The sequence below is a fragment of the Anser cygnoides genome, chromosome 35 (genome assembly GCF_040182565.1).
Source record: "Anser cygnoides isolate HZ-2024a breed goose chromosome 35, Taihu_goose_T2T_genome, whole genome shotgun sequence".
In the NCBI taxonomy this organism is placed as follows: domain Eukaryota; kingdom Metazoa; phylum Chordata; class Aves; order Anseriformes; family Anatidae; genus Anser; species Anser cygnoides.
The window spans coordinates 1468168-1492125 of NC_089907.1; the positions used below are offsets into that span (position 1 = coordinate 1468168).

A 23958-nucleotide genomic window follows, 5' to 3' on the forward strand; every position below is an offset into this window, starting at 1 on the left:
CCGCAACCCCTTTCCGTACACTGCCATATTTGTCTCGCGTCCCTATGGGCGCCGCCATGTTGCCCGGCAGCCCCGCGCGCGCCGCCATGTTGCCCCCATTCGCCGTACAGACCGGGCTCTACTTCCGCTTCCGCCGGAAATCGCCTCCCTCTTTCTCTCCCCGCGCTGGCGGCTGCTGAGGGTGGCCGGACGGGACCGGGCCGGGGCCTCCGCCGAATCCGCCGCCATCCTCCCCCCCAGCCGCCGCCATGACGGAGCAGATGACTTTGCGCGGTACCCTGAAGGGCCACAACGGCTGGGTGACGCAGATCGCCACCACCCCGCAGTTCCCGGACATGATTCTCTCCGCCTCGCGGGGTGAGGGCCGCGCCCGAGGGGGGGGGGGGGGGGGATGGGATGGGGGAGGACCGTGAGCATGAGGGGGGTAGATGGGGGAGCAGGGAGGGGAGATGCTAAGAAAAAACAGCCTGGTGGAACTTGAGGCCGTTCCTTCAGGTCCTGTCAGTGGTTATCCGTGAGAAGAGGCCCACCCCCAGCTCCCTTTCAGGTTGTAGGGAGCCATAAGGTCTCCCCTGAGCCTCCTCCATACTTAAACAATCCCAATTCCCTCAGGTACCCCTCATAGGACTCGTGTCCCAGGCCCTTCACCTTCGTAGCCCTTCTCTGGACACTTCCCAGGGCCTCGATGTCCTTCTTGTAGCGAGGGGCCCGACACTGGACACAGTACTTGAGGTGCGGCCTCACCAGGGGACGATCACCTCCCTACTCCTGCTGGCCACGCTGTTCCTGACACAAGCCAGGATGCCGTTGGCCTTCTTGGCCACCTGGGCACGCCGCCAGCTCGTGTTCAGGCGAGCATCGCACCCCCAGATCCTTTTCCTCTGCACAGCTTTCGAGCCAATTTGCGCCGAGCCTGTAGCGTTGCATGGGGTTGTTGTGCCCCAAGTGCAGGACCTAGCCCTGAACCTAGTTGAACCTCATCCCATTGGCCTCTACCCATTGACCCATCCTGTCCAGGTCCCTCTGCAGGGCCTTCCTACCCCCCAGCAGCCCAACACTTCCCCCAGCTTGGCGTCCACAAATCCTCTGGGAGAGGAAAATCCCTGCAGTGGAGAAAAACAAACTATATGCAGAGTTGTCTGTGCTCCCCAAGGTGCCCCCTGTCTTACTTTTCTCTCCATTCCACCCCCTGCAGACAAAACCATCATCATGTGGAAGCTGACCCGCGATGAGACCAACTACGGGATCCCGCAGCGAGCCCTGCGCGGCCACTCGCACTTCGTCAGCGACGTGGTCATCTCCTCCGACGGGCAGTTTGCGCTCTCGGGCTCCTGGGACGGCACCCTGAGGCTCTGGGACCTCACCACGTGAGTTTTGGGGACGGGCTGAGGGCGCTTCGGGTCAAATTTGGCAGCCCAGCTTTTGTTTGGGCGCTGGGGGTGGTGATGAGGGGCACCTTGAAAGCGGGATGACGCGCTTTCAGTTTGGAAGATGAATCCCAACGGCGAGGAGCACAGGGATTTGGAACAAAGCTTGGAATTTGGGCGTTCAGCTGCTTTTCCTCAGCTCCCTCTCCCAATGATTACACCTGACACAAAGTCTGCTGATCCTCCGGGGTCTGAGGACACGTCCTGCAATTATGACGGGAGAGGAGCGGTGGGAGCAGCACGGGGGGGGGGTCTCAGGCCCTTCCCTCACTCTGATTTGGGGAGAGCAGACAGCTCGGGAAGCAGGAGCACCGGGGCCAACCAGAGAATCGCTTTTGCAGTTTTCTTCTCTCTGACAGCTGCCTACAGAAGAGTTGCTTGGCTTCCCCCCCAGCCTCCGAAGCTTTTTAGGGCCGGGACTTGGCGAGCTGGGTGTGCGCGGAGGCTGAATTTTATTTCCCTGATCGCATCCCGGCTCTTCCGATCCCGTATCAATCCTCGGCAGCCAGTATGGTGCCTCTCAAGCTCTCTTTTTAAGGAGAAAGGGAGATTTCCTGCTGCTGTAGGCTTTGTGAGGGTTGATTAGGTTAAGTTCGGGGTTGCCATCCTGACCTCTGGTCTTCCCGCAGAGGCACCACCACCCGCCGCTTCGTGGGCCACACCAAGGATGTGCTGAGCGTGGCCTTCTCGTCCGACAACCGCCAGATCGTTTCGGGCTCCAGGGACAAGACCATCAAGCTCTGGAACACCTTGGGCGTCTGCAAGTACACGGTGCAGGTGAGCAGGGGAAAAGGGGGGCACAAAATCGGGCTCCGCACCACGGGGAGAAACCTCCCGGGACTTGTTTTGGGGTCCGGCCACCCGGGTTTCTCCCCTCGCTCGGTGATCCAGGTCTTCCAGCCCTGTCCTAAGGATTAGAAGTGACCCTGATGTCTGCTGAGCTCTCTTTTGGGGGGGCTGAGGACAAGTCCTGCAATTCTGAGGGGGGCTCGGGAGGGCTCGGGGAAGGCCGCAGAGCGACGGGACGTGGCAGGTCTGATCTTACAGCGCCACGTGGACCCGGGTGGGGGGACCCGGCCCCGTTGCCTCGCCGTGAACCCGGCGTCGTTGCTCTTCCCCAGGACGAGAGCCACTCGGAGTGGGTGTCGTGCGTGCGCTTCTCCCCGAACAGCAGCAACCCCATCATCGTCTCCTGCGGCTGGGACAAGCTGGTGAAGGTAAATTGAGGGGGAATCGGCTTCCCCTGGGGGCCGGCGCGCGTTTTTTGGGGTCCTTGTAAACTCGGGGGATGGATCTGAGCAGCCGGATCGGGGTTTTTTTTTTTTCCTCCACCGTATTTTTGCTTCCGTTCTGACCTTGCCATCACGTTTGTCCCCACGCAGGTCTGGAACTTGGCTAACTGCAAGCTGAAGACGAACCACATCGGGCACACGGGCTACCTGAACACGGTCACGGTCTCCCCCGACGGCTCCCTCTGCGCCTCGGGCGGCAAGGTACGAGTCTCGGGGGGGGGGGGAGTCTGAGGCCGGGAGGCTCAATTCTGGCATCCTACCAGCAGCCCAGCTCGCCGCTGGGGCTCTTGCCATGCTCTTCCATGTCTCAGTCACAATTTGAGGGGGTTAAGAGTGGTCCAGAGGTGTCCTGAATCGATGCCGCTCACAGCGGGCGTCTTGGTGAGGAGGGAAAACCCCAGCAAAGGTGCTCACTCAGGCTCTGGGAGCTTCTTCAGCTCTTGTATTTCAGCCCTTGGTGGCGTTTTCTTTGAATTCCCGTCAGTCCTTTAACCTTTCCACGCCCAAACTGGCTTGCAGCAGCGCTCCCTGCCTTAACCGCGGTGAAAAACCCATCACAAAACTGCTCACCAGCGGTGAAAAACCATCTCTGGCTCCCGCCAGCTGCTCACCAGCGGGGCTTTTCGTTCTGGTCCCGCGGCAGAAGCACCAGTGCAGCGTTCCCTGTCCTCATCTGCTGCCTCCTGGGCACGGGGCTGAGCTGTGACGAAACGATTGATTGCTCTCCAAGCACATCTCAGTGCGGAAAACCAGAGGCTGTTTCTGAGCTGCTCCTCCAGGGAGACCCTGAAGGGATAAATTCAGAGCCAGCTTGTGGGGCTTTTTCTTTTCCCCACCCCAAGATGTTTCGGGGGAGCTTTGCTCTCTGGGCGGGAACTGGGGGTTTTGGGGGTGCCTCTTCTCGCTGCGGCGGGGCAAAGCCACGAGGCGACGAGACGTGGGGCTTGCTCTGATTCCTTTTGCTGCCCCGCAGGACGGCCAGGCCATGCTGTGGGACCTGAACGAGGGCAAACACCTCTACACGCTGGACGGAGGCGACATCATCAACGCCCTGTGCTTCAGCCCCAACCGCTACTGGCTCTGCGCTGCCACCGGCCCCAGCATCAAGATTTGGGTACGCGGCAGCTTGATTTTCATCCCCCCCCCCATCCTGATCCATGTGGGATTCCCCCAAAAAAACCTTATTTCTGTCAAACTTGGGGTTTTGCTGGCTTTGGAGCCACCTTCGCGGTCCAGGTCGTTGCCCTGCCTCACAGATCTCAAACGCGGAGCAGTGGCTCCGCCAGGACGGGTCAAACGGCAGCGGCTGGTGGCCCTGTCCCCGTCCCCTGCTCGAGGAGGGTGGCACGGGGCCGTGGGGGGAAAGCCACCAGCATGCTGTGATGAAACGTGAATGCCATCTGACCTCATCCCTGCGGAAACCCAGAGGCTGTTTCTGAGCATTTCGGAGTCGGGAGGGGTTGGGCTTGGCCGCTGGGGTCTCCCTACGAGCCTCCCCGGTTCCCTCACGCTGTTTTTTTCCCCTCTCGTCCTGCGCAGGATCTGGAAGGGAAAATCATCGTGGACGAGCTGAAGCAGGAGGTGATCAGCACCAGCAGCAAAGCTGAGCCGCCCCAGTGCACTTCCCTGGCCTGGTCCGCAGACGGGCAGGTAAAAACAACCTTTCCCTGCTCCCTGCCCAGCCTCTCTTCCCGCTTTCTTCCCCCTTCTTGGGCAAGGAAAGGGGGAAAGGAGGATTTTGGGATCCCCTCCGCTCCTAAATCAAGGTACAGGCACCACGAAAGCATCTTGAGACCCTTCTCTCTGCCAGCAGGGGGCAAAAGTTGGCTTCCTCCCACACCCCTAACCTTAGAGCTTTCCTCTTTTGCCCTCTGCCCAGCACCCAGGGCTGATTTTGGCCCTCCGAGGACCTTCACCCTCTTGATTTCACATCCTGAGGACTCATTTTGCTGCCTTCCCCCTGCCCTGACTCCTCTTTTTTCTCTCCCTTTCCCTCCGCAGACCCTGTTCGCTGGCTACACGGACAACCTCGTCCGGGTGTGGCAAGTCACCATCGGGACCAGATGAGGACGCGTGCTCGTGAGGAGCCGTAGATTTTGTGTACAAAACTCAATAAAAAGAGCGCTCTGTCGAGCTCCTGGCCACCTCCTGTCCGCTGTCCTGGGCTTGCAGGCCACCAGAAGTCGCATCCACGCCTTCGGGGTTGGGGACACGCTTTTTCTTCTCCCAGGCGTGCAAGAAAGGGACTCGAATTATCTCCCTGAGCCCCCTCTGTAGCTGACAGCCTGATATGAACGCAGTGTCACGGTGAAGGACCTGCAGACTGGGGAAATAAACCCCATTGCCAAGAAAAACCCCCAAAATAAGAGCCTTAACCCCCAAAATAAGAGCCTTAACCACACCGAGGTCACCGCAGCATGTAGGAGCTGCCCCACAGGGGGGCTGCTGAGAGCTGCTGGAGGAACAGGAGATGTTTGAACACCAGCTTTCACCCAGCAGCCTCTGTGCCAGCCGAGCCCTTTCACGAGCAGCCGTTTCCTACAGATTTTTAGGATTTTTCTCCCCGTGCCTTTGGGGGCGGGAGGGATTTTTGTCCCTTAGGGCCACCCGAAGTGGCCCACGGAGGTCGACGGCAGCACGCTGCCTCCACGTGAGCGGCCCTCGATGCGGATAAAAAAGAAAGGAGCTGGCTGCTTTGGGAAGGCATACGACCCATCCAATTAGCAGGGATTAGGTTAAGCTTAACGAGGCAGGATTTCAATCTTACCAGCAGGCTCTTGTGCAATTCAGCAGGGGGGAGCAGCAGGCACGGACGGGACCCGGACCCCGATTCCTCTGCCAGGCTTTTCCAGCAGGTTCTCAATAAGCTAGGCTCGGGTTTACAACCTTATTCTTTATTATTATTTCTGGACATTTCAAAAAACTAAATCTCCATTTAATTCTCATTTTAGCCAAAAATATTTTGAACTAGCTCTGTAATGCCAACAGAAAAAAAAATTAATAATAATAATACCAATCCACCAACGAAAAGAAGTAAAACACAACAGGTGCGGTCAGAGTCTCTCGAGGGGGGACAGGATTCAGCTGGAAACTCGACGACAGCCGAGAAGAGGGAAGAGAAAATAAATATTTCCCACCTCGGAGAGCTCTCAAGCTGCAAGGGGAAACGAGAGGCTGGTTCCCACCACCGGGGCCTGGAGCGCGCAGCGAAAGAACCGGGCTGCGCCGGCAGCGCCGCGCTCCGGCCGGAGGAAACCGCCTGTATTTTATTTTCTTTTTTTTTGCACCCTCCCTGGCCCAGGCGGCCCCGAATAAAGTGCCAGGCCTCCAAGAAATGGTTGGGAAGGGAAGGGGAAAGGAGGGGAGGAGATCTGGTGACCCCCCCCCCCCCAGGAAGTGGGGGGAAAAGAGCAAGGGGGAGGCGAGCGAGCGCCCGAACAGGAAAACATCGCAGGGTAAAGCGGGTTCGACTCCAGGTCCAAAGGCCAGCTGGGGATGGTGATGTTCAGGAGGTGAAGCCCCCAGGAAATCCAGGCTCCCTGAAACCTTGGCACGGCTCTGGGAAAAGCCGAGGACTTTGGGGAGATGATTTCAACCCCGAAGGGAACTCGAGAGGCCAAGAGCCGGCGCTCCTCAATGCCCAGACCCCCCCAGGAGCTCGAGCTCTGCACCCGAAGAGGCCGTGTCTCAAAACCGGACCGTGGGCTCCAAAAAAAAAAAAGGAGGGAAGAGAGCACACTGGAAAGCTTAACGCGGCGACCCGGAAAGGCTTCAAGCGGCAAAGGACGAAGGGAAAGCGGCGGCCTGGTTCCCGAGTCCGAACGAAAGCAGCTTCGGAGCAGCTCGGCCGGCTGGGAAGGCGGCGAGGCCGTGAAAAAGAGCTGGCACGAGGAGGGCAGGACAGGGTGGGGGGAAAAGAAAGAGGCCTCGTGAGCAAAAGCAGGTGCAAGACAACAAGTGCAGCGTCGGAGCCCGACGAGGGACCCGAAGGATGGCTGGGGGGGGGAAAGGAGAGGAGCGTGGCCGTGTGTGCAAGGCCGGATCCCGGGGGGAGGCCGGATCCGGTGCGGGGCGAGGCGGCCGGCGGGAGGGCAAAGGGAGGCCGTCAGGCACAGATTTTGATGCGGGTGCCCTTGGCCAGGACGCGGAAGAAAGGGAAGATGCGCTCGTGGAAGGAGGCGTTGAAGGTGTGGATGTGGGTCATGCTCTCGGCGTTGTAGAAGCAGAGCTGGCCCCGTTCGTAGTCCAGGTAGACGCCGAAGCGCCGGGGCCGCTCGCTGGGCGACAGGGCCGTCTGCTCCGTGGCCGTCAGCGCTTGGTATTTCTTCCCGTTGGTGCCCACGCACCAGATCTCCCGTTTCTGGTGGGGCCCCACGGCCTTCTCTTTGCGGCGGGCCGTTTCGCGGGCCGCCCCCACCGCCCAGCCTCGCCGGCCCCCGACTTCGACCTCCCAGTAGTGGCGGCCGGCGGTGAAACCCTGCGAGCCCAGGACGCAGTAATCGGAATCGAAACGCTTGGGGTTGTCCGGCAGGTCCTTGCAGCGCTCGCCCAGCTTGACGCTGCGGCGGTCCAGGGAAAGGCTCAGGCGAGGGTGGGCAGTGTCGGGGTCCAGGGTGATGTCAGCTGGAAGGGAAAGGAGAAGGACGGTGCTGGGGAAGGTCGCCGGTCGTGTTTCTCCCGCCCCCAAAATCCTCCTCCGCATGTTTCATGCGCCATCAGGGGCTAAACGCTAATTTGGAGCCCCCCCGTGGGTCCTATCCCAATTCTAAAGGGGATTCCAGCCCCAGGATATTTTTGGGGGCTTTGTGGGCGAGGAGCTGGCCACGTTAGGGGAGGATCCAGATTGAGGGGCCAGAATCTGGATTTTGAGGGGCCAGAATCTGGATTTTGAGGGGCCAGAGCCCGGGACGGGGAAAGGCGTGGAGAGGAAGGAGAGAACAGGGCTGCTGCTGGAAAAAGAACCACGAGGGGCACAAATCATGCGAAGACAGAGCTGGGGAACGAGAAATCCCAGCCCAGGAGGAATAATCAGCGGCCGTTCCCCAGGATTTCGCTGCGGAGCTTGTCCCTCCAGGTCTGCTCACCTTGAGGGACTTTACTGAAGACTTTCTCCATCTTCCTCATCACCACGTCCTGCAGGAAGTAGTTGCGGTATTTCTTCCCCACGTCCACCGGCACCATCTCGGGCTCCTGGAATTTGATGTTCTCGCATCTGCCGGGAGGGGAAAAGCGGCGATTTAGCGAGGTGGGGATGTAAAAACAGAGCGGTTTGGGGCACATCCGCGTCATTTAGACGATCTAAAAGCACGACGGGAGAATCCAGCCCGCTCCCCCGTGATGCTCCAGCCACACGGAGCCGCTTTCGGCCAAGCTGAGCAGCTCGGTGCCTGAAAAACCGGGCAGCCGTGGGCAGGACCGGTTGCGCTGGTACAGCCGGCGCTCCCCACCCTCTCCCGGCCGCAGGAACGGGAGCAGCCGCGCATCCAGGCCCTGTTAAGCGACGGAGGGACCCTCCCGCTGCCGCCTGTTGGCTTGAAAAGCCGGGGGAAGAATTCTTTTTCTCGAGTTAAAAGCGGCTCCCTGCTCCCCCAGGGCACGAGGTCTGCGTGGGCACACCCAGCTCCGCTCCCAAAAAGCGGCTGCTGCGACGGGCTGGGATCTCTCCCCCACCTTTCTCCTCTCCTGCGTGTCCTCAGTCGCTCCCCAAAACCCCGTTTACGCCCCATTTACCCCACCTGCAGGAGCTCCTGCCATCCCATTAGTTATCACACCGGCCCCAGCCTGGAAAAGCGCCCACCAAACGGAGTTTTTGTTTTAAACTTTTTTTTTTGGACACAAAAGCTGTTTCGAGTGAAAAGACGCAAAAAAAAAAAGCCACTCACCTGATAAAAGTGCCTTTGATGTCCTGCGGAAAGGAGGCAGCGGGGTGACAGAAAAAAAAAAAAAAAGATTAGGGAGGGCTGACGCTGATCCCGCTGTTGCTCGCACGAAATCCTCTTAACAGCCACCACTCAGCACCACGCTGAGCTGTGCGGAGCCAGGATGAGTCCTGTCCCAGTCAGGCAAGGGGAATAAAACCCTGAAAGATCCCATCCACCGCTGGAGGCTTTTCCCAATAAAACAGGCGAGAAAATTGGGACCCAAATCTTTTGGGGGCGTCCCCTTCTCTTCCCCGTTCTCCCCCTCCGTGGTTCTTAGCTGCGGTTCGGGACAGGCGAGAAAATTTGGACCCAAATCTTTTGGGAGCATCCCCTTCTCTTCCCCGTTTTCCCCCTCCGTGGTTTGGGACGGGGAAGGATGTGACCCAGCAGGTGAAGAAACCGCCCACGACGTGGAGCCTTTTGGAAGCAGGGTCCAGCCCCTCTTGGCGGCTCCGCTCGTTCCCATCCCGAACATTATCTCCCGGCCATAAAAGCGGGGCCGGAGTTCCTCCGGCTGCCAGCGGGGAGCCGAGCGAGGCCGCGAGCAGGGTCCGTGGGGTCAAAGACCACGGAAGTTTTACAGCTCTTTGGGAACGTTTAAAAAAAAAAAACAAAAAATGAGAGGGCTTCCCTTCCCCCTCCAGGGATCTCTGACCGTGGCCTCCCCTCTCCCAGCCCGGGAATGGAAAAAAAAATAAAAAATAAGGACCTTGAGCAGTTGTAGCCCGTCCTGTTTGCTCTTGTCCTCCGCCTCGGCGATGAGGCGGCTGAGGGCAGCGCTCCGCTCCTCCAGCTGGCTGATGTTGCTGCTCTGGCGGACCAGCAAGCTCTCGTAGCGCTCCTCCAGCTGGTGCAGGAGCAGGACCTGCTCTCCGATGAGGAACTGGTGCAGCAGCTCGAAGTCCGACTCGAATTCCTTGATCTCCAGCTTCATCTTGTCCTGCCGGGGGGCGGGGAGAGGGAGGAAAGGCTTTACAGGGGCGAAGGAATCGCTGTGGGAGGGATCAGCTTGTTTTTGGGGTCCTGCGCCACGCTTCCCCCCGCCCACCCCGGGTTTTATCGCCCTCCGTAAGCTCCCACGTGTCCAAAATCAACCGAAACCAGAACCGAACGAGAGCCGCCCGCGTTCCCTCTCGGGGAAACGGGTTTCGAGCGCGGACCTGAAGCCTTCTCAGCTCAAATGACAGACCCAAAGGACACCAATTTGCTCCCTCCCTCCCAAGCCGCCAGTTCCCACGAAACGCCGAGGCGTGCAACCCCCTCATTAAGTCCTACTTCGGTAGGGAAACGAAGCCCTGACGTTTTCCAGCCCTTGCAGCCCAGTAATTGCAGGGGAGGGAGCACGATGCCTCCGCGAGGCCTCAGAGCGGCGGGAGAGGACAAACTCCGCTCACCCACCTCGCCAGACATCAGGGCCACGCTGCCGTTCCAGCGTCCTCCTCACCTCCTTGAAGGCTGATTATTTTGGGGTGGGATGGGAGAAACAGCTCGGAAAGGAAGCGTTTAAGCAATGGCCAGGCAGCCTCTTACCCTCAGCTCTGCGATCTTCTCCTCCTCGTTTGATTTCTGCTTCAGGACTGCGTCCAGCTTCTTCTTCAGTGGCTCCAGGTGGCTCTGGAGTTTGTTCTGAGAGCAAAAAAAAACCAGAAAAACATCTCAGGAAACCCTGGCTGAGGCAATCCCCTCCTTCCTCTTCTCTTTCGGTCCCTAACTCCGTGGCAGAGCTGAAAAGGGAACCTCCTGCCCAGCCTTCGGACCGCTTCCCTTTTTCTTTCTGTCAGCTCTCGTGCCGGGAGCCCATTTTTAATTAGAAAGCCAAAAATCCCACCCCGCTTCGGCCGGGAAATATCCGCAAACACCAGAGCTGCAGCCGCCAAGCGCAGGCTGCATGGCTTGAGCTGCCTGAGCCATCACGTTTGGGTTTCTGGCTGAGAAAAGAGCCCGAATTCCCCTTTCGGGCTGCTCCTTTGATAGCAGCGTGGTCCTAGGTCGGCTTTAAGCCGGCAACAAAGCCACCACCGGCTTCATTCGTTGGGAATTGGCTTTGATTTTCCCCCAAACCCAACCAATTCTGCTCGGCCCTTTGCAGAGAGCAGGTCTCCACATAAAAATTGGGGCTCCCCAGGCAAGGAACGAGCTGCTTGAACACCTCCGGGTGTTACGGGCACGAAGCACGGGCGCAACGCTTGCTCCCGAAAAAGAAGGAGGAACCCACAAGGGACGGAGCAGGCCACGAAGCGAGCGGCTCAGGGATCCCCGTCCCTTCCCTGCTTCGACCAAACCACCCCGAAACCACCTCCGGCTCGCCCACTGCTTGCTTCTGGACCTTTCCGTCTGCCCCTGCGCCCCCAGAGGTGGCGCCAAGGTTCGTGGCTTCCCGGCCTCCTACACCTCGAGCCTCCTTCCCACTCGCTGCTTCTCGCCGTCATCCCCTCCGCTCGCCGAACCAGCCCAGCGAGACGCGCCCCGCGCGCCGCCTCCAACAGATCCCCACGTCCGTGAGCCGCTCGGCTTTGATCCCCCCTCTCCCCCCCCAAAAAAAACCCACCCATTATCCCATCTCGGCCCCGTCCCAAATCCCCCCCCCGGCACCTTATAATCCTGCACGACCTCCTCGAGGGGGACGACGCTGTGATGCTTGTGGCTCCGCGACTCCCTGCACACCACGCAGATGGCCTGCTCGTCCACCTCGCAGAAGAGTTTCAGGGGTTCCTGGTGCTTCTCGCACAGGTTCGGAGGCCCCTGGCCCCCCGCAGCCACCAGGACCCCCGGCCCTCCGGCCGCAGCCCCCGAAGCCGAGGGGCCGGCGGCGGGCGGCGCGAGGCGCTGGGGGTGCGGGTGCAGCTGGCGGATGATTTGCACCATGTTGGCCAGCTGGAGGTTGGGCCGAAAATTCCTCTGGAAAAAGGTTTTGCGGCACTGGGGGCAGGTAAAGGTCTGCAGGCGCCGCGGCCGGGCGGCCAGAACCGGGGGCGGTGGGGTCTGCACCTCTTCTTCTTCCTCCTCCACCTCCTCCTCCTCTTCCTCGACGTCCTCCTCCATCACGTCCTCGTCGTAGTCCTCGTCCCCAAAATAAAGCTCTCCCCCGACCCCACCGTCCCAAATGTCCTCCTCCACGGGCTCTTCCCACAGCTCGGCGTCGTCTTCCTCCTCGCTCCACATGTCCTCCTCCTCCTCCTCGGCGCCGCCACCACCGTCCTCCTCCTCCTCCTCCTCCTCCTCCTCTTCCTCCTGCTCCACCTCCAGCTCGTCGTCGTCGTCCAGCTCGTCCTCCTCATCCTCCAGCTCTTCGTCCAGCACGTCGTCCAGCCCCACGGCCCCTCCGCCGCCCGCCGCCACCGCCGCCGCCCCGGGGGCCGCCTCGTACTCCGCCTCGCCGCCCCACAGCTGCGAGATGCACACGCGGCAGAAGTTGTGCCCGCACCCGATGGACACGGGCTCCACGAAGTAGTCCAAGCAGATGGCGCAGATCGCTTCCTCCTGCAGCGTCTCCACCGGGTTCAGGCGCCCCCCGGTGCCCCCGTCGCCCACCACCGCCATGGGGGAGGCCGTGAGACTTCCCCCCCCCCCCCCCCCCCGGGTCCTCCCGGGGCTCTCTGAGGTCCTTTTGCCCCCCCCGGGAGGGCACCACCGGAGCTCGCCCCCTCCCCCTTTCCTCCCACCGAGCCCCCAGACCCCAAACCGGAGCCGCTCCCCCTTAACCCGGCCCGGTTCCCGACCCTAAACCCACCCCGTGAGCCCCAAACCGGGGGCCAGGCCCTGTCCCCGACCCCGACCCCGTCTCCTACAGGCCTCAAACCGGGAGTCCCGGCCCGGTTCCCGGCCCCAAACCTTCCCCCGAGGCCCCACACCGGGAATCCCGGCCCGGTTCCCGGCCCCAAACCCTCCCCGGAGGCCCCACACCGGGAGCCCCGACCCCAAACCGGAAGCCCCGACCCCAAACCGGGAGCCCCGCCAAGGCCTCGCCGTCGCCGCCGCCCCCCCCGCTCCGAGCCCCGTTGCCGGGGAGGCGCTCTAGCCCCCTCCCGCCGCCGCTCTCTATGGTGCGGGCTCCGCCAACCGACGGGAAGCACGGCGGCGCTTCCGCTTTCCGGCCCCCCGCCGCCAGCCCCGCCCACTCCGCGCCCAGCTGACCGGAAGCGGCGCAGCCCGTTGCTAGGCAACGGGGAAGGTGGGCGGAAGCCGGGGGGGCGGCCCTCTGGCCGCGCCCTTTTCTCCTCGGGGGGCTCGGGGGGGGGAGCGAGGCCAGAGGGGGGAGTGGGCGGCGCTCGGTGGGGTAGGAAGGGTCGCGATTAACCAGCGCAGCGCCGCCCGGCTAGCTCAGTCGGTAGAGCATGAGACTCTTAATCTCAGGGTCGTGGGTTCGAGCCCCACGTTGGGCGCCTCGCCGGATTTGTTTTTTCCCTCCTCATTTTATGCCCCTTCAAATTCTCCGACCTCGCCGCCGCATCCGCACGGGGGGGGGGGGGGGGGGCCCGGGGGCACCCCCGCTCCCTCCTCTTTTACCCACAGCCACTCATCCGTTAGTATTGTGAGGATATAAACGGACGGGGTGGGCCTTCTCTCACGGAGTTTCTGTAGTGTAGTGGTTATCACGTTCGCCTCACACGCGAAAGGTCCCCGGTTCGAAACCGGGCAGAAACACGTCCTTAATTTTTCCTCCTCCTCACATTTTTCCGCCTCCAAACGCTTCGTCCTTCAGCAACCTCATCGGCCACGGGTGCAGCTCGAACCGCAGCTCTCGTTTCCCCGCCTGCTTATTTTGTCCGGTACAGTTCAAAAAACGGCCCTTCGCCGTTACCGGGGGGCTCCGGGGGGTCACCGGGACCACCCGGGGACCCAGCGCGGCTCCGGGCCCACGAAGGAGAATGTAACCACGAGCCTACCTTACTAACAGCCCGGCTAGCTCAGTCGGTAGAGCATGAGACTCTTAATCTCAGGGTCGTGGGTTCGAGCCCCACGTTGGGCGCTTAGGTTTTTTCCTTTTTTTCCCACTTTCCACAAATTCGCCTAAATTCAACCAAAAAAGCGCCACAGAACCCCCAGCTCAGCGAGTTTTTACTAAAAACATCTTCACGTTTCCGTAAACCTCCTCAGTGCCCTTTACATCCTGGATTACGGTTAAGTTTTTTGGAAGGAAAAGGTCTGCTATGAGAATAACCACACTTCTCCCCTATTTTTTTCCCCTTTTTATGAGCTTTCCAAACACTTTGCAAGCCCCAGTGCCCATTTACTAGGGAAATGAGGCCCTACGAAAGCCCATCTCCTATTTCCTTTTCTAAGCAAAAAGGAGAAGAGGGGAAAAAAAAAAGAGGAAAAAAGAGAATCCCCCTCACTGCCCTTTTTTCCCTATGCTATTTCAGTTTTTTTTTTTTTTTCTCTGCCTTTCTCTCTGCAATTTGGAAACATCTATATCTCTATTTATAAACATATATTTTTAAATTTTTCTCGTTTAGAGGCAGCAGAGCTCATACATGTGGAAGGCAGCACGCAAAGCCGATGCCTGAGGAAAGAGCTGCAGCAGCTACGTAAATGATAGAAAGCAGCCAAGAGAGACCTCAAAGACCTTGAACCGAGGCCAGAATGTTACCACACTTGCAAGAGTTGGAAAAAAAAATGTGTGTTTTTTTTTTTTTTCCCTTTAGCCTTCTTCAAAAAGGGGGATTTTGCAGCTCACTCATCCATAGGTACAGATCAGGACCACGTATGATAACCACAGGTAACACATCGGTGGTAGCGGGGTCAAAATTAGGGCCACAGCAGAGGAAAAAAATAATTTTTTTAAAAAAAAAAAAGGAGATTTTCATCTCGGCTAAAGCAGAGGTTTTTGAATCATCTCGAGTTACTGGTAATGAGTCAGGGGGGCTGACGTGGCGGTGGGGAAGCTGCTGGGAAAGGAAGCCAGGCTGGCCCATCCTAAAAAGGGGGAAAAAAAGAATGAATTAAAACCAGCATCCAGCTGGAAGGCTTTCCTGAGATCTGGTATTAATCCATGCTCTGCAGTTGGGACTGTTGGGTTTGTAGGTTGGCTTAACAGGGAGGATGATGAAGGTTGGGATTGATGAAGGTCTCAGCAGTGCATCAATGGACAGCAGCTCGTGGGTGGGTAGGGGATGAATGCGACTTTTAGCTGCTAAAGGGATGCAAACACCATGCCCGGACACAGGAGCATTTTCTGCAAGCCTGACAAGGGGAAAAAAATATTCCCCAAAGAGGAAAATTGCTCATCACTGGGGGAAGGGTCTGTAAAAGCATCTCAGCATAACCCTTCGCAGGATGGGTCCGATCTCAGTGCCCGACCTTGGGCAGGAAACGGCCGCGGTGACCCGAGCGCACCGTGACTTATCTCACCGAGGCCGTCTGAAGCAATTCGCTCATTTTTGGTATTTTATTTTTTTTTTTATAGTGCTGTGTGATTCATTTCCTCTGTTGAATCACTTCTGGGGAGCCGCAGGCAGACAAGCTGCAGGGACGGCCATGAAGAAAGCAGAGCCATCGGACCAGCATCTCCTTGGCGCGAGCAAGATAAGAGATGCACAACAACACGCTAGTATATCGCAGAGCTTTAACCTGATTTAGGTTTTTATAATTTAAAATTACACCAAGGCTTGGCTGGAAACCCTTTGGCAGGATTTAGTCCTGGTCCTGGTCCTGGTGTCTGCATGGTCACATCCTGCCCTCCTGTAGGCTGCAATCTGCTCCTAAAAGAGGGCTGAGGATGCAAAGCTCTGGCATTAGGGAGCTTGGGATGAAAAAGACCTTGGAAAAAGGGAAAGGAAAGGGTTTTTGTGTGTGTTTTGTGTGTTTTATTTTCCTGCAGTCTGCGGGTTTGCATTATAGCTGGACAGAGATGCTGGGGGAAAGTGGTGACACCCACAAGTTGTTCTTGCTGCTGGGTGCTCGCACCCAAATATTTCACGGCTCAGAGGCCACAGGTCAGGATGATGCACTTCTCTCTCTGCAGCAGCAAGGCTTTGACCTTGAAAGCCTTTTTGGAGTGACTCAGGTTTCAGAGGGTGTTGCAAAACAGCTCGAATTTCCCCTTTCCCCCGCCCCTCCTTCCTTTTACGCTGCACTTTTCAAACAAGACCTCCCATTTCAGAAAGCAAAGCCAGAGGGAAACTCCCGGTCGCCGCTGAAAGAAAAACTCAATGAAGCGAAAGTAACCGTGTCATTCTTCTTCCAAGCAGCCATGGCCGAGTGCGACCCGCTGGAGAGCCTGCAGAAAGAAGCATCTTGCTCCATCTGCCTGGATTATTTCAGCGACCCCGTGTCCATCAACTGCGGGCACAGCTTCTGCCGCGACTGCATCACGCGATGCTCGGGCAAATCGGACCGGAGGTTCGCCTGCCCTCAGTGCCGTGGAATCGCCCAGAAGAGAAAATTTCGGCCAAACCGGGAACTGAGGAACCTGGCGGAGATCGCCAAGAAGCTGATCTCGAGGGTCGGGGACGCGGCCCGAGCGGGCAGCGTGTGCCCGAAGCACCAAGAGCCGCTCAAGCTCTTCTGCCAGGAGGACCAGACGGCCATCTGCGTGGTCTGCGACCGGTCCCAGGCTCACCGCGCTCACACCGTGGCCCCCATCGAAGAAGCTGCCCAGGAGTGCAAAGTAAGAAATCTCCAATGCTTTGCTCCTCTTGTTTTTCCCCTCTTTTTTTTCTTTTGGTCCACCAAAGATCGAGGACCACTCCCTGGGGGCTTCCCCACCTTCTCAAGGATATGGTGAAGGATGCCCATATAGGATTTCCCAAGGATGTCCTGTATCAAGATTTGGGATAAAGCGGGGTAGAGCTGGTGGACCATCCAGTTGCATTGGGTTCTCTTTGCATCCCAAAAACCCATCCCAAAAAGCTCCAGCCTTCACCTAACTCAACCACCCCACCCCACAGGCGCCCAGATGCATGGTAATGGGCACAACGTGGTTTGGGGACACTCAGGAGGGAGTGGAGGTGGGGGGGGTGCTGGGTCTGATCCTCCAAAATCTGCTCCCAGGCATCAAGGGTTGGGTGAAGCCTGATTTTCACCCAGACCTCCAAAAGGGAGATTTCACCTTAAGCTTCCCAGCTTGCACCCCTTTACAGAAAGCCACCAATTTATTTACTCTCACCCTCTGCAGGGACAACAAAGGAAGCTTAGGCTGGTAGCTCATACCCAAAATACTCAAATTACCAGAGCTGGACCTCACTTTTGCATGCTCTGTTCTGTTTTTGTGCAAGAATCACCTTGGAAATACCAGATGAGTTGTCCTTTCTGCTGCAAATCAACCCATTAACCCAAAAGGAGAAGGAATTTGTTTCTGAGCAACTGTCTCAGGATAACCACAATGGTACCGGGAGGCTTTGCAGCTCCCTGTAGGGAGGAGAGGGTGAGGAGGAGGAGAAGTCCCTGCCTGAGTGGAGGAAGCTCCGTGACATTTCGTCCTGCCCACAACAGAGGAAATGACTGGGAATGGGGAGGTGAAAGGTGGCGTTAGTCACACCGTGAGCACAAAACAGGGCTGGGAAAAAGAAGAAGTGAGGGGCAGGAAGGGGAAAATATGCTGATGTAAAAAAATTACTGGATTGTGTGCACTGCAGCCATCCACTGGCACTTGGCATTGGAGAGTCTTTTAAGTGTGCAATTTAAAAAATAGGATTTTCTAAGGTTCACTCACATCTCCTCTTACAAACAAACTCCAGGGACATTATCCATCACTCAGTATTCATGTTCCATTATTTCTCAGACTGCAGAAGCAGCTGAAGGTGACAAGTTTGGGCAGGAACACTGATTCTGCAGATTATGGGAAGTTATAGTGGTGAGGCAGCAACTCAAGGGACCTGGTTAGGGGAAAAATGCATGTCGTGAGCATCAGGGGATAAAATGACCAACTAAGGCAGAACTGATTGCAGGGAATGCAGAAAATAACAGGCCATAAATATCTTAGGAGATGGAACTGGCAAGGATAAGAACTGGGGTGTAAATGAAGATGCAAATTTAAATATTGCCTTTATTCGTTCACAAGGTGCTTTGCAGAAAAGGTTTAGGGGTGAGGAGGGGTAAAAGAGCAAAGAATATATAAACATTTCCAGCTTCTGATGGCCTCATGCACAAATACATCAGGAATTAGCTAGAGCAGTACTGGAGCCATGCATCCCTCTCCCCACCAACTTGCAGATTGTTATGATTTTTTTATTTTTTTTTAATGCCCAGGAACATATCCAAAGCAAACTGAAGAGCCTCAAGGATGAGAGAGAGAGACTCCAAGGATTAAAAGCGACAGGGGAGAAGAGAAGCCAGAAACATCTGGTAGGTCCTCACCACCACTGCATGCATAGAGGTGGCTTCTGAGGGTCTGGCCCAGGGCAACGGATGGGCAAATAAATTCGCAGCACGGAGGTGAGGAGGAGGAAAACACCTCCAGCCCTCACTCCATCTCAGCGAGGCACCCGTGGGTGAACCACGGCTGTTTCTCGAGGGGAAATCAGCAGCCACAAAACGCAGGTGGGGAGCAAGGGGGTTTCCTAATTGTTAATGGGAGGCACTTGCAGCTTAGCTGAGCTGCTTCTCGGAGGCAGACAGAGGACGGATGAGTGTGCGAGTCTCCCTGGGTGGATTTTCAAGCCGAAATATTGGGATGATGCTCCAGAGAGATGGTGCATCAACCATCCCAGCCCCATAGATGCACAAGATCCATGGGGCTGCTCATGTTTAACCCAGGACCCAGCAGTGACAGCAGGGTCCTGGTGAGGATGATGACCCTGGGCTTAGGGTGCCCAGGTACCTGGATGGGGTTTGCCCCATCAAACACTCCCAGGTGCCTGAATGCAATGCCTGATGTCCAGGCTGCAGGAAAAACACGGTGCAACACTGCCCTCGTGTTTCTCCAGCTGAGAAATGAAAACGGCCGAGAAATAAAAACAACCCAAAGGGACACAAGTGCTTTATGACTCCACGGGGCATTGCATAAAGCTTGAAGGAGACCCAGAGCTGTGTGCTGTGGACTCAGATTAACCTCATGGCCAACGATGAGTCCTTGCTCCTGTTTTATTTAACCAGATTTTCTAGGTCTTGGATGTCTTCTGTTCTCATCCCTTTCAATCTGTGCCTTGCAGCAGCAGGCAAGAGCCGAGAGGTGGAAAATCATGTCGGTGTTCAAGCAGCTGCACCAGTTCCAGGACGAGCAGGAGCGGCTCCTCCTGATGTGGCTGGAGGACACAGAGAAGGAGATAGTGCAGACCCAGAGTGAGAATGACAGGAGGATCTCTGCCGAGATCTCCCACCTGGGCAACCTCATCCGGGAGCTGGAAGGGATGAACCCCCAGCCGGAGAATAAATCCTTGCAGGTGAGAGTGAGAAGCCAGGCAGAAAACATGGGGGCTGATGTTTTCAACGCTTGTTTTCCCCTCACGTTCTCTTTGCCTTGACATTTTGAGTAGTTTGGATGCTTGTTTCAGCTGTATTACATGGTGTGTGAGCTGTGCTATCATCTCCCCTGACCCAGGAGGAGGACCCCAGAATTAATAACTCAGCATCCTGGAAATGTCCACCAACTTCTTCCCCTCCCAGCCCCAGGCAAAGCCAGGGAAATTGATGCACGCCCATTGCAGAGGGATAACAACAAATAATAAATATTTATTATATTTATATGATAAATAAATATAATAATAAATAAATAAATAAATCCTGGCTAAAGCCCAGGTCTAAACTACCAAGCATAACTTTCACTCCTGGAGGCATCACGTCGGGCAATGCTAGGACACAAGCAATGCGGTGTTTGGAAGTGGATATAATCCCCCCTCTCCCCACATACAGCTGTATTTAAGTGCTTTTTTTCTAGCCTTTGGTTGAAGGGACCAAATGGGGCACATTTACACTGTGTGAGTACAAGAGGCCCCGATCTTGCACTTTGCTGGCACAAGAAAATCCAGAGCAAGCAAAGCATGCTTGCAACCAACACCTGGGGGAGATAAGAGACATAAAGAGGCCTGAAGATCACTCAAAGTTTAATTCCCATCTTCTCTCTCCTTTAGGATGCCAGGAGTGCCTTGACCAGGTATGTGGCTCTCTGTCCCCAGCACAGTGTCAGAAAGTGAGGAGCAGGAGGGGTCCCCAGTGCTCAGGGTGAGGAAGGAGCTAGGGAGGAGATGAACTTGGGGCAAGATTGCATCCCCAGCATCTCCTCTGTAAGAATTCATCATTTCCCATTGAGGAGGTCCAGAGCAAGTGAATTCCTGTTTCCTCCACGGGGATACTGGGATTGATGCTGCCAGAGATATACCAAGAAATAGCTGACCCAATTGAACATGATTTTTGGGGGAAAAAGATACTTACCCAGGAGCTTCTCTAAGTGGGGTTTTTGCATAGCTTATTTGGCAAGGAAGGAATACAAAAGTCTTCTCCTTCCAGGTGTGACGCAAGGGCTTTCCAGCATCTGACGGAGAAGTTTCCCCGAGTGGAAAGAAGCCTCAAGGATTTATCTCAGAAAAACATCATTCTGAAGGAAGCCCTGAGGAAATTCAAAGGTACAAAGGAAGGGAAAAAATCTAGACCCAGCTGGATAGAGGTGGATGCTAGCCAATTACCAGCATCAAGCCCAGCTAAGGAATGCTAGCGATGAATTACTCAATAACCCTCCTATCTGGGGTTGAAGAAGGAAGAGGGAGGGTGACTGTTTTCCCAGACGTATTTGCAAATGTGTCTGAAATGCAGAGTAATGCAAAGGACTAAGCAAGCCCCTCCCTTTGGCTACACAAAGGAAATGAATCACATTCTTGATTCTGGTCCTAATCAAACCAAGCAGGCTGTAGGTAATGTCTAGCCATCCGTGCGGGAGTCAGCACGAAAAGGTCAACATATTGCAAATAATTGGTGGTCTTAAATAAGCCTTTGAGACAATTCTCCGTGTCCAGATAACTCTGTTCCATTCCCTCCCACTCTGATATCCAAGTAGGAATTGATGCAAATTGACTCTGAATTTAAGAAATATCCTCATAAACACAATTATATTGGGATTGGAGGCCCACCTGCCTAGCTTGCTGTCTCCAAGGCTGGCTGAGCATGGAGGAGTGCAAAAGCAGGGATATGCATGAAAATAAAAGCTTCTTCTGATTATATGTTTCCAGCAATTAATGGTGCAATTAATTGTGCCATTGGTACCACTAAGTCCACTGTAATTGATAATCAGAAGCAAATCTATTTTCTTGAGTATTTATGCTTTCAGTCTCTACAATCAAAGTGGTGTGAGAGGAAAAGCTTTTTGCATTTCGCCTGCTGAACTTGCTCACCTGGAGATTTGACTTGTTTTGCAAGGGAAAAATTACACCTCCACAAATTTACCTACCTCCAATACATTCTCTCGCCTCTGTAAAGGGGAAAAAAAAATAACAGCACTTCTCTCTGCCTCTCTCCTCTTAGAGAGTCTCCCGGTTGAACTGGATGTGCAATGGGGTAAGTGTTGGGAGACTGGGAGTGTACTGGGGTGAAAGGGACCCAAGTGGGAAAAGGTGATAAAGGCTGGGAAATCACACTTTTCTGGTGGGTTGGCAAGATGATTTTCTATTCCCTTTGGGTCAGAATTATAAACAAATAATTGGAGCCTTTAAATAGATCTGCAGGGCATACATCATGCAGAAAGCCTTCACCCAACAGCTTCAGTCAGGGCAAGACTCCATCCCTGGAAAAAATAATATAAAATAAAAACAAAGAGGCATAGATAGAGAGAAATGGCCATCATCTTTCCTTCTGACATACTGTTTTTCTTCCCTCATGATTCCTGTTCATACAGCAAACGTGACTCTGGATCCAGACACAGCAAACCCCCACCTTGTCCTCTCTGAGGACCGGAGGAGTGTGAGATGGGATGAAACACCCCAGAATTTGCCTGACAACCCACAGAGATTTGACACCTACTGCTCGGTACTGGGCCACGAAGGCTTCACAGCGGGGAGGCACTACTGGGAAGTGCAGCTGGGGAATAGGGGATTTTGGGCTGTGGGGGTGGCCAGAGACTCGGCTTGGAGAAAGGGTTGGATCAGCCTTGACCCTTCCCAGGGGATTTGGGCTGTTGGCATCTGTGGGGACAGGTTTCAAGCCTTCACCTCCTTTGAAACCGTTCAGCCTCTGAATGGGAGGCCAAGGACTATCCGGGTCTCTCTGGATTACGACAAGGGACATGTGGCTTTCTTTGACGCCGATAATGAGACCTTGGCTTTTGCTTTTACGCCGACTTCTTTCAACGGAGAGAAAATCCTGCCTTTCTTCTGGGTTTGGGAGTCCAGGATCCAGCTGGCTCCCTGAGACAGCATGGACAGCAAGATGGAAATGTCGTGCTTTGGAGAAGGCTTTGCTTTGATCTGGGAAACCACACTGTATTTCAGAGCTCTATGGCTGGTAGAGAATAAAGTGAAGGGAACAAGTCCCAGTGTCCACCTTGAATCTCACATTCCTGGGGATTTCAAGAGCGGCAGGTTGAGAAAGGATCACACTGGGCAGATCTCTGGATTTTTTTTAATATCTGGGTACTCTCAGAGATTTTACTAGGGAATAACACCCTGGGAGGAGAAGCAAAATGAAGCCTATAATCTTTGCAACAGCCCTGGGCATACGGGTTTCATTGATGAACCTTGATCTCTTCTGTGAAATTCCTGCAGGGCTGAAGAAGCTGCCTCTGGTTCCTGGTTTAGTTGCTAGAAAGAAAAAGAGGATTCGCTTGAGTTAAGTGTCTTAACTGCTACTTTCCACTAGCTAAAATCACCAATGCATTGGCAAGAACGTTGATAATTTGAGGCTTTGGAGCTGAACCCCATCAGTTTCAGCTGGGGTTATCCAAGTGGCGGGGTAGGAGAAATCGGAGGTTGGAGGTGTGAAGATGAACAGGAAGAGTTCCAACCTGCCTTTCTGGAATTTATCTAGAGACATTTGGGTCAAGGGGTTTATTAGGCAGTCCTCTCTATATGTCAACAGTGTACAAGAAAAAACTTTATTTTGGTGTCTTTCTATATTTCAAGTGCTTTTTTCTTGCTTGTCAGAGAAGAATCGAGAAAATGGTGCTGTGCCACACCTCAGCTCAGCAAACCCTGGTGGCTTTGCTGCCCTCTATGAACCAGAGAAAGCTGCTGGGACCTTGCAAGGTCTTGGTCATCTCACGAGCAATCTCCAGGGACGCGCAAGCATCTTTGGTGCATAGCATCTCTGAAGGGTGTTAGTCTGAAGTCCCACCTCACCCCAAAGGCAGAAATTGCTTCTGGTACCCAGTGGATGGGCAGGAAGCTGTGTGCTTGAACCTTTAGGGTCACCCAAGAGATCTCCAAGTCCTTCCCAACACCTCTACAGAGATACAGGTGCGGTGCTGAGGTCCTTACAATTGCCTGGTCTGGTATTGTCACTCCCAATATCTCAGAAGCCCTTTCAGTCCATGGTTGTCTCCCATCCCAGCTGTACCACAACCTCCCTTAGGTGCTCCAGCAGGCTGTAAAACTCCTGCTCGAGCTGCTCTTGTGTCACCAGACCTGCAGTGATTTGAAGGACAGGCTTTGGAGACCGAGAATGGCAGCACCTTTTAGAGAAGGGTAAAAATGGGATGTGCGTCTCCTATTCTCTTCCTCCCCAGGTGGCTCCATAAAGAATAGATGCTACTTTCCAGCAATATTCTGGAAATATTCTGCCTTAAACCATGCTAGAGAAGGGCTGGATCTCAGTTCAGCCAGTGGCTTAGAAGAATCATAGAATGGCTCGGGTTGGAAGGGACCTTAAAAGTCACCTGGTCCCAACCCACTAGATCAGGTTGGCCAAGGCCCCATCCAACCTGTCCTTGAACACCTCCAGAGAAGGGGCATCCACAGCTTCTCCTTGGCAGGGGATGGGGCAGGAGAGGAGGAATGCCTCCTCCTCCTCCTCTCTCCCATGGGTGGGCGATGCTCAAGGGATGCAGGGAAAGGGCATCGGCTCTGCGTCTTCCCCAAGTCCACCTGGATGCATGAACCACCATTGACTCCCAATGCTCCTGTCCTGTCCCTCTCTCTGTTTGTTGTTCTTTACATGTTTTGGCTTTCCCCTGGCAGAAGAGGATGGAAGATGAAAAGCAGAAGGTGCTCAGATGCACAAGTTCCAGGATGAGAAGGGGGCCTGCTTGCTCTCTCAGCTGCAAAATCTGCACATGGAAATACAGAAATCGGGGAAAGAAACCCTCACCAGGCTTTCAGAGGAGCTGTCGAGAGTGGACAGGTTGATTGAGGAGGTGGAGAGGAAATGCCAGCAGCCAGGATGTGGAATCCTGAAGGTGAGACCCCAAAATTACTGGGAAGGCACCAGCTGAGAACCAGATGGTTCTCCAGCTCTTGG

General features: G+C 55.5%; 3 protein-coding genes and 3 non-coding genes across 7 annotated transcripts; 5 read left to right on the forward strand and 1 right to left on the reverse strand.

Moving 5' to 3' along the window:
- Positions 1 to 129: 129 nt before the first annotated feature.
- On the forward strand, positions 130 to 4852 carry RACK1 (receptor for activated C kinase 1). Its single transcript, XM_066986823.1, has 8 exons — positions 130 to 357; positions 1196 to 1367; positions 2057 to 2204; positions 2549 to 2644; positions 2810 to 2920; positions 3693 to 3833; positions 4259 to 4369; positions 4721 to 4852. Exons 1-8 carry the CDS (start codon positions 249 to 251, stop codon positions 4784 to 4786), a joined length of 954 nt encoding a protein of 317 aa, XP_066842924.1. The 5' UTR covers positions 130 to 248; the 3' UTR covers positions 4787 to 4852.
- A 1131-nt stretch (positions 4853 to 5983) lies between these two features.
- LOC106049755 (E3 ubiquitin-protein ligase TRIM41) lies at positions 5984 to 12762 on the reverse strand. The gene is made up of 6 exons (XM_048055376.2): positions 11233 to 12762; positions 10171 to 10266; positions 9350 to 9580; positions 8602 to 8624; positions 7804 to 7931; positions 5984 to 7342 (listed from the first exon to the last, which is right to left on the reverse strand). Exons 1-6 carry the CDS (start codon positions 12178 to 12180, stop codon positions 6825 to 6827), a joined length of 1944 nt encoding a protein of 647 aa, XP_047911333.1. The 5' UTR covers positions 12181 to 12762; the 3' UTR covers positions 5984 to 6824.
- Positions 12763 to 12949: 187 nt separating this feature from the next.
- Positions 12950 to 13022, forward strand: TRNAK-CUU (transfer RNA lysine (anticodon CUU)). Its single transcript has one exon. It is a non-coding gene; the product is annotated as a tRNA-Lys (tRNA).
- A 189-nt stretch (positions 13023 to 13211) lies between these two features.
- Positions 13212 to 13284, forward strand: TRNAV-CAC (transfer RNA valine (anticodon CAC)). The gene has a single exon. It is a non-coding gene; the product is annotated as a tRNA-Val (tRNA).
- A 252-nt stretch (positions 13285 to 13536) lies between these two features.
- TRNAK-CUU (transfer RNA lysine (anticodon CUU)) lies at positions 13537 to 13609 on the forward strand. Its single transcript has one exon. It is a non-coding gene; the product is annotated as a tRNA-Lys (tRNA).
- Positions 13610 to 14273: 664 nt separating this feature from the next.
- LOC106049751 (E3 ubiquitin-protein ligase TRIM39-like) lies at positions 14274 to 22618 on the forward strand. Of its 2 annotated transcripts, XM_048055386.2 has the most exons (9): positions 14275 to 14359; positions 15047 to 16249; positions 17830 to 17925; positions 18732 to 18962; positions 19650 to 19672; positions 20026 to 20141; positions 21034 to 21066; positions 21404 to 21534; positions 22269 to 22618. In XM_048055386.2, the coding sequence occupies exons 2-9, from the start codon at positions 15359 to 15361 to the stop codon at positions 22272 to 22274; spliced, it is 1527 nt and encodes a 508-aa protein (XP_047911343.2). In that variant the 5' UTR covers positions 14275 to 14359; positions 15047 to 15358; the 3' UTR covers positions 22275 to 22618. The 2 variants fall into 2 exon arrangements, with proteins under 2 accessions (XP_047911342.2, XP_047911343.2); XM_048055385.2 differs by lacking the exon at positions 22269 to 22618 and having other exon boundaries at positions 14274 to 14359; positions 21404 to 22034.
- The last annotated feature ends 1340 nt before the right edge of the window (positions 22619 to 23958 follow it).

Bases quoted from the DNA above. Each gene is read 5' to 3' on its own strand.
- LOC106049751 (XM_048055385.2), top strand. From the start codon at position 15,359: ATGCAAAGCTCTGGCATTAGGGAGCTTGGGATGAAAAAGACCTTGGAA. The intron at 19,673-20,025 runs GTATGTGGCTCT...TTCTCCTTCCAG, and splicing joins GCCAGGAGTGCCTTGACCAG to GTGTGACGCAAGGGCTTTCC. The intron at 21,067-21,403 runs GTAAGTGTTGGG...CTGTTCATACAG, and splicing joins TGAACTGGATGTGCAATGGG to CAAACGTGACTCTGGATCCA.
- LOC106049755 (XM_048055376.2), bottom strand. From the start codon at position 12,180: ATGGCGGTGGTGGGCGACGGGGGCACCGGGGGGCGCCTGAACCCGGTG. The intron at 9,581-10,170 runs GTAAGAGGCTGC...GCCCCCCGGCAG, and splicing joins AGAAGATCGCAGAGCTGAGG to GACAAGATGAAGCTGGAGAT. The intron at 7,932-8,601 runs GTGAGTGGCTTT...CCCTCCCGGCAG, and splicing joins ATCAAAGGCACTTTTATCAG to ATGCGAGAACATCAAATTCC.
- RACK1 (XM_066986823.1), top strand. From the start codon at position 249: ATGACGGAGCAGATGACTTTGCGCGGTACCCTGAAGGGCCACAACGGC. The intron at 2,205-2,548 runs GTGAGCAGGGGA...GCTCTTCCCCAG, and splicing joins TCTGCAAGTACACGGTGCAG to GACGAGAGCCACTCGGAGTG. The intron at 3,834-4,258 runs GTACGCGGCAGC...CGTCCTGCGCAG, and splicing joins GCCCCAGCATCAAGATTTGG to GATCTGGAAGGGAAAATCAT.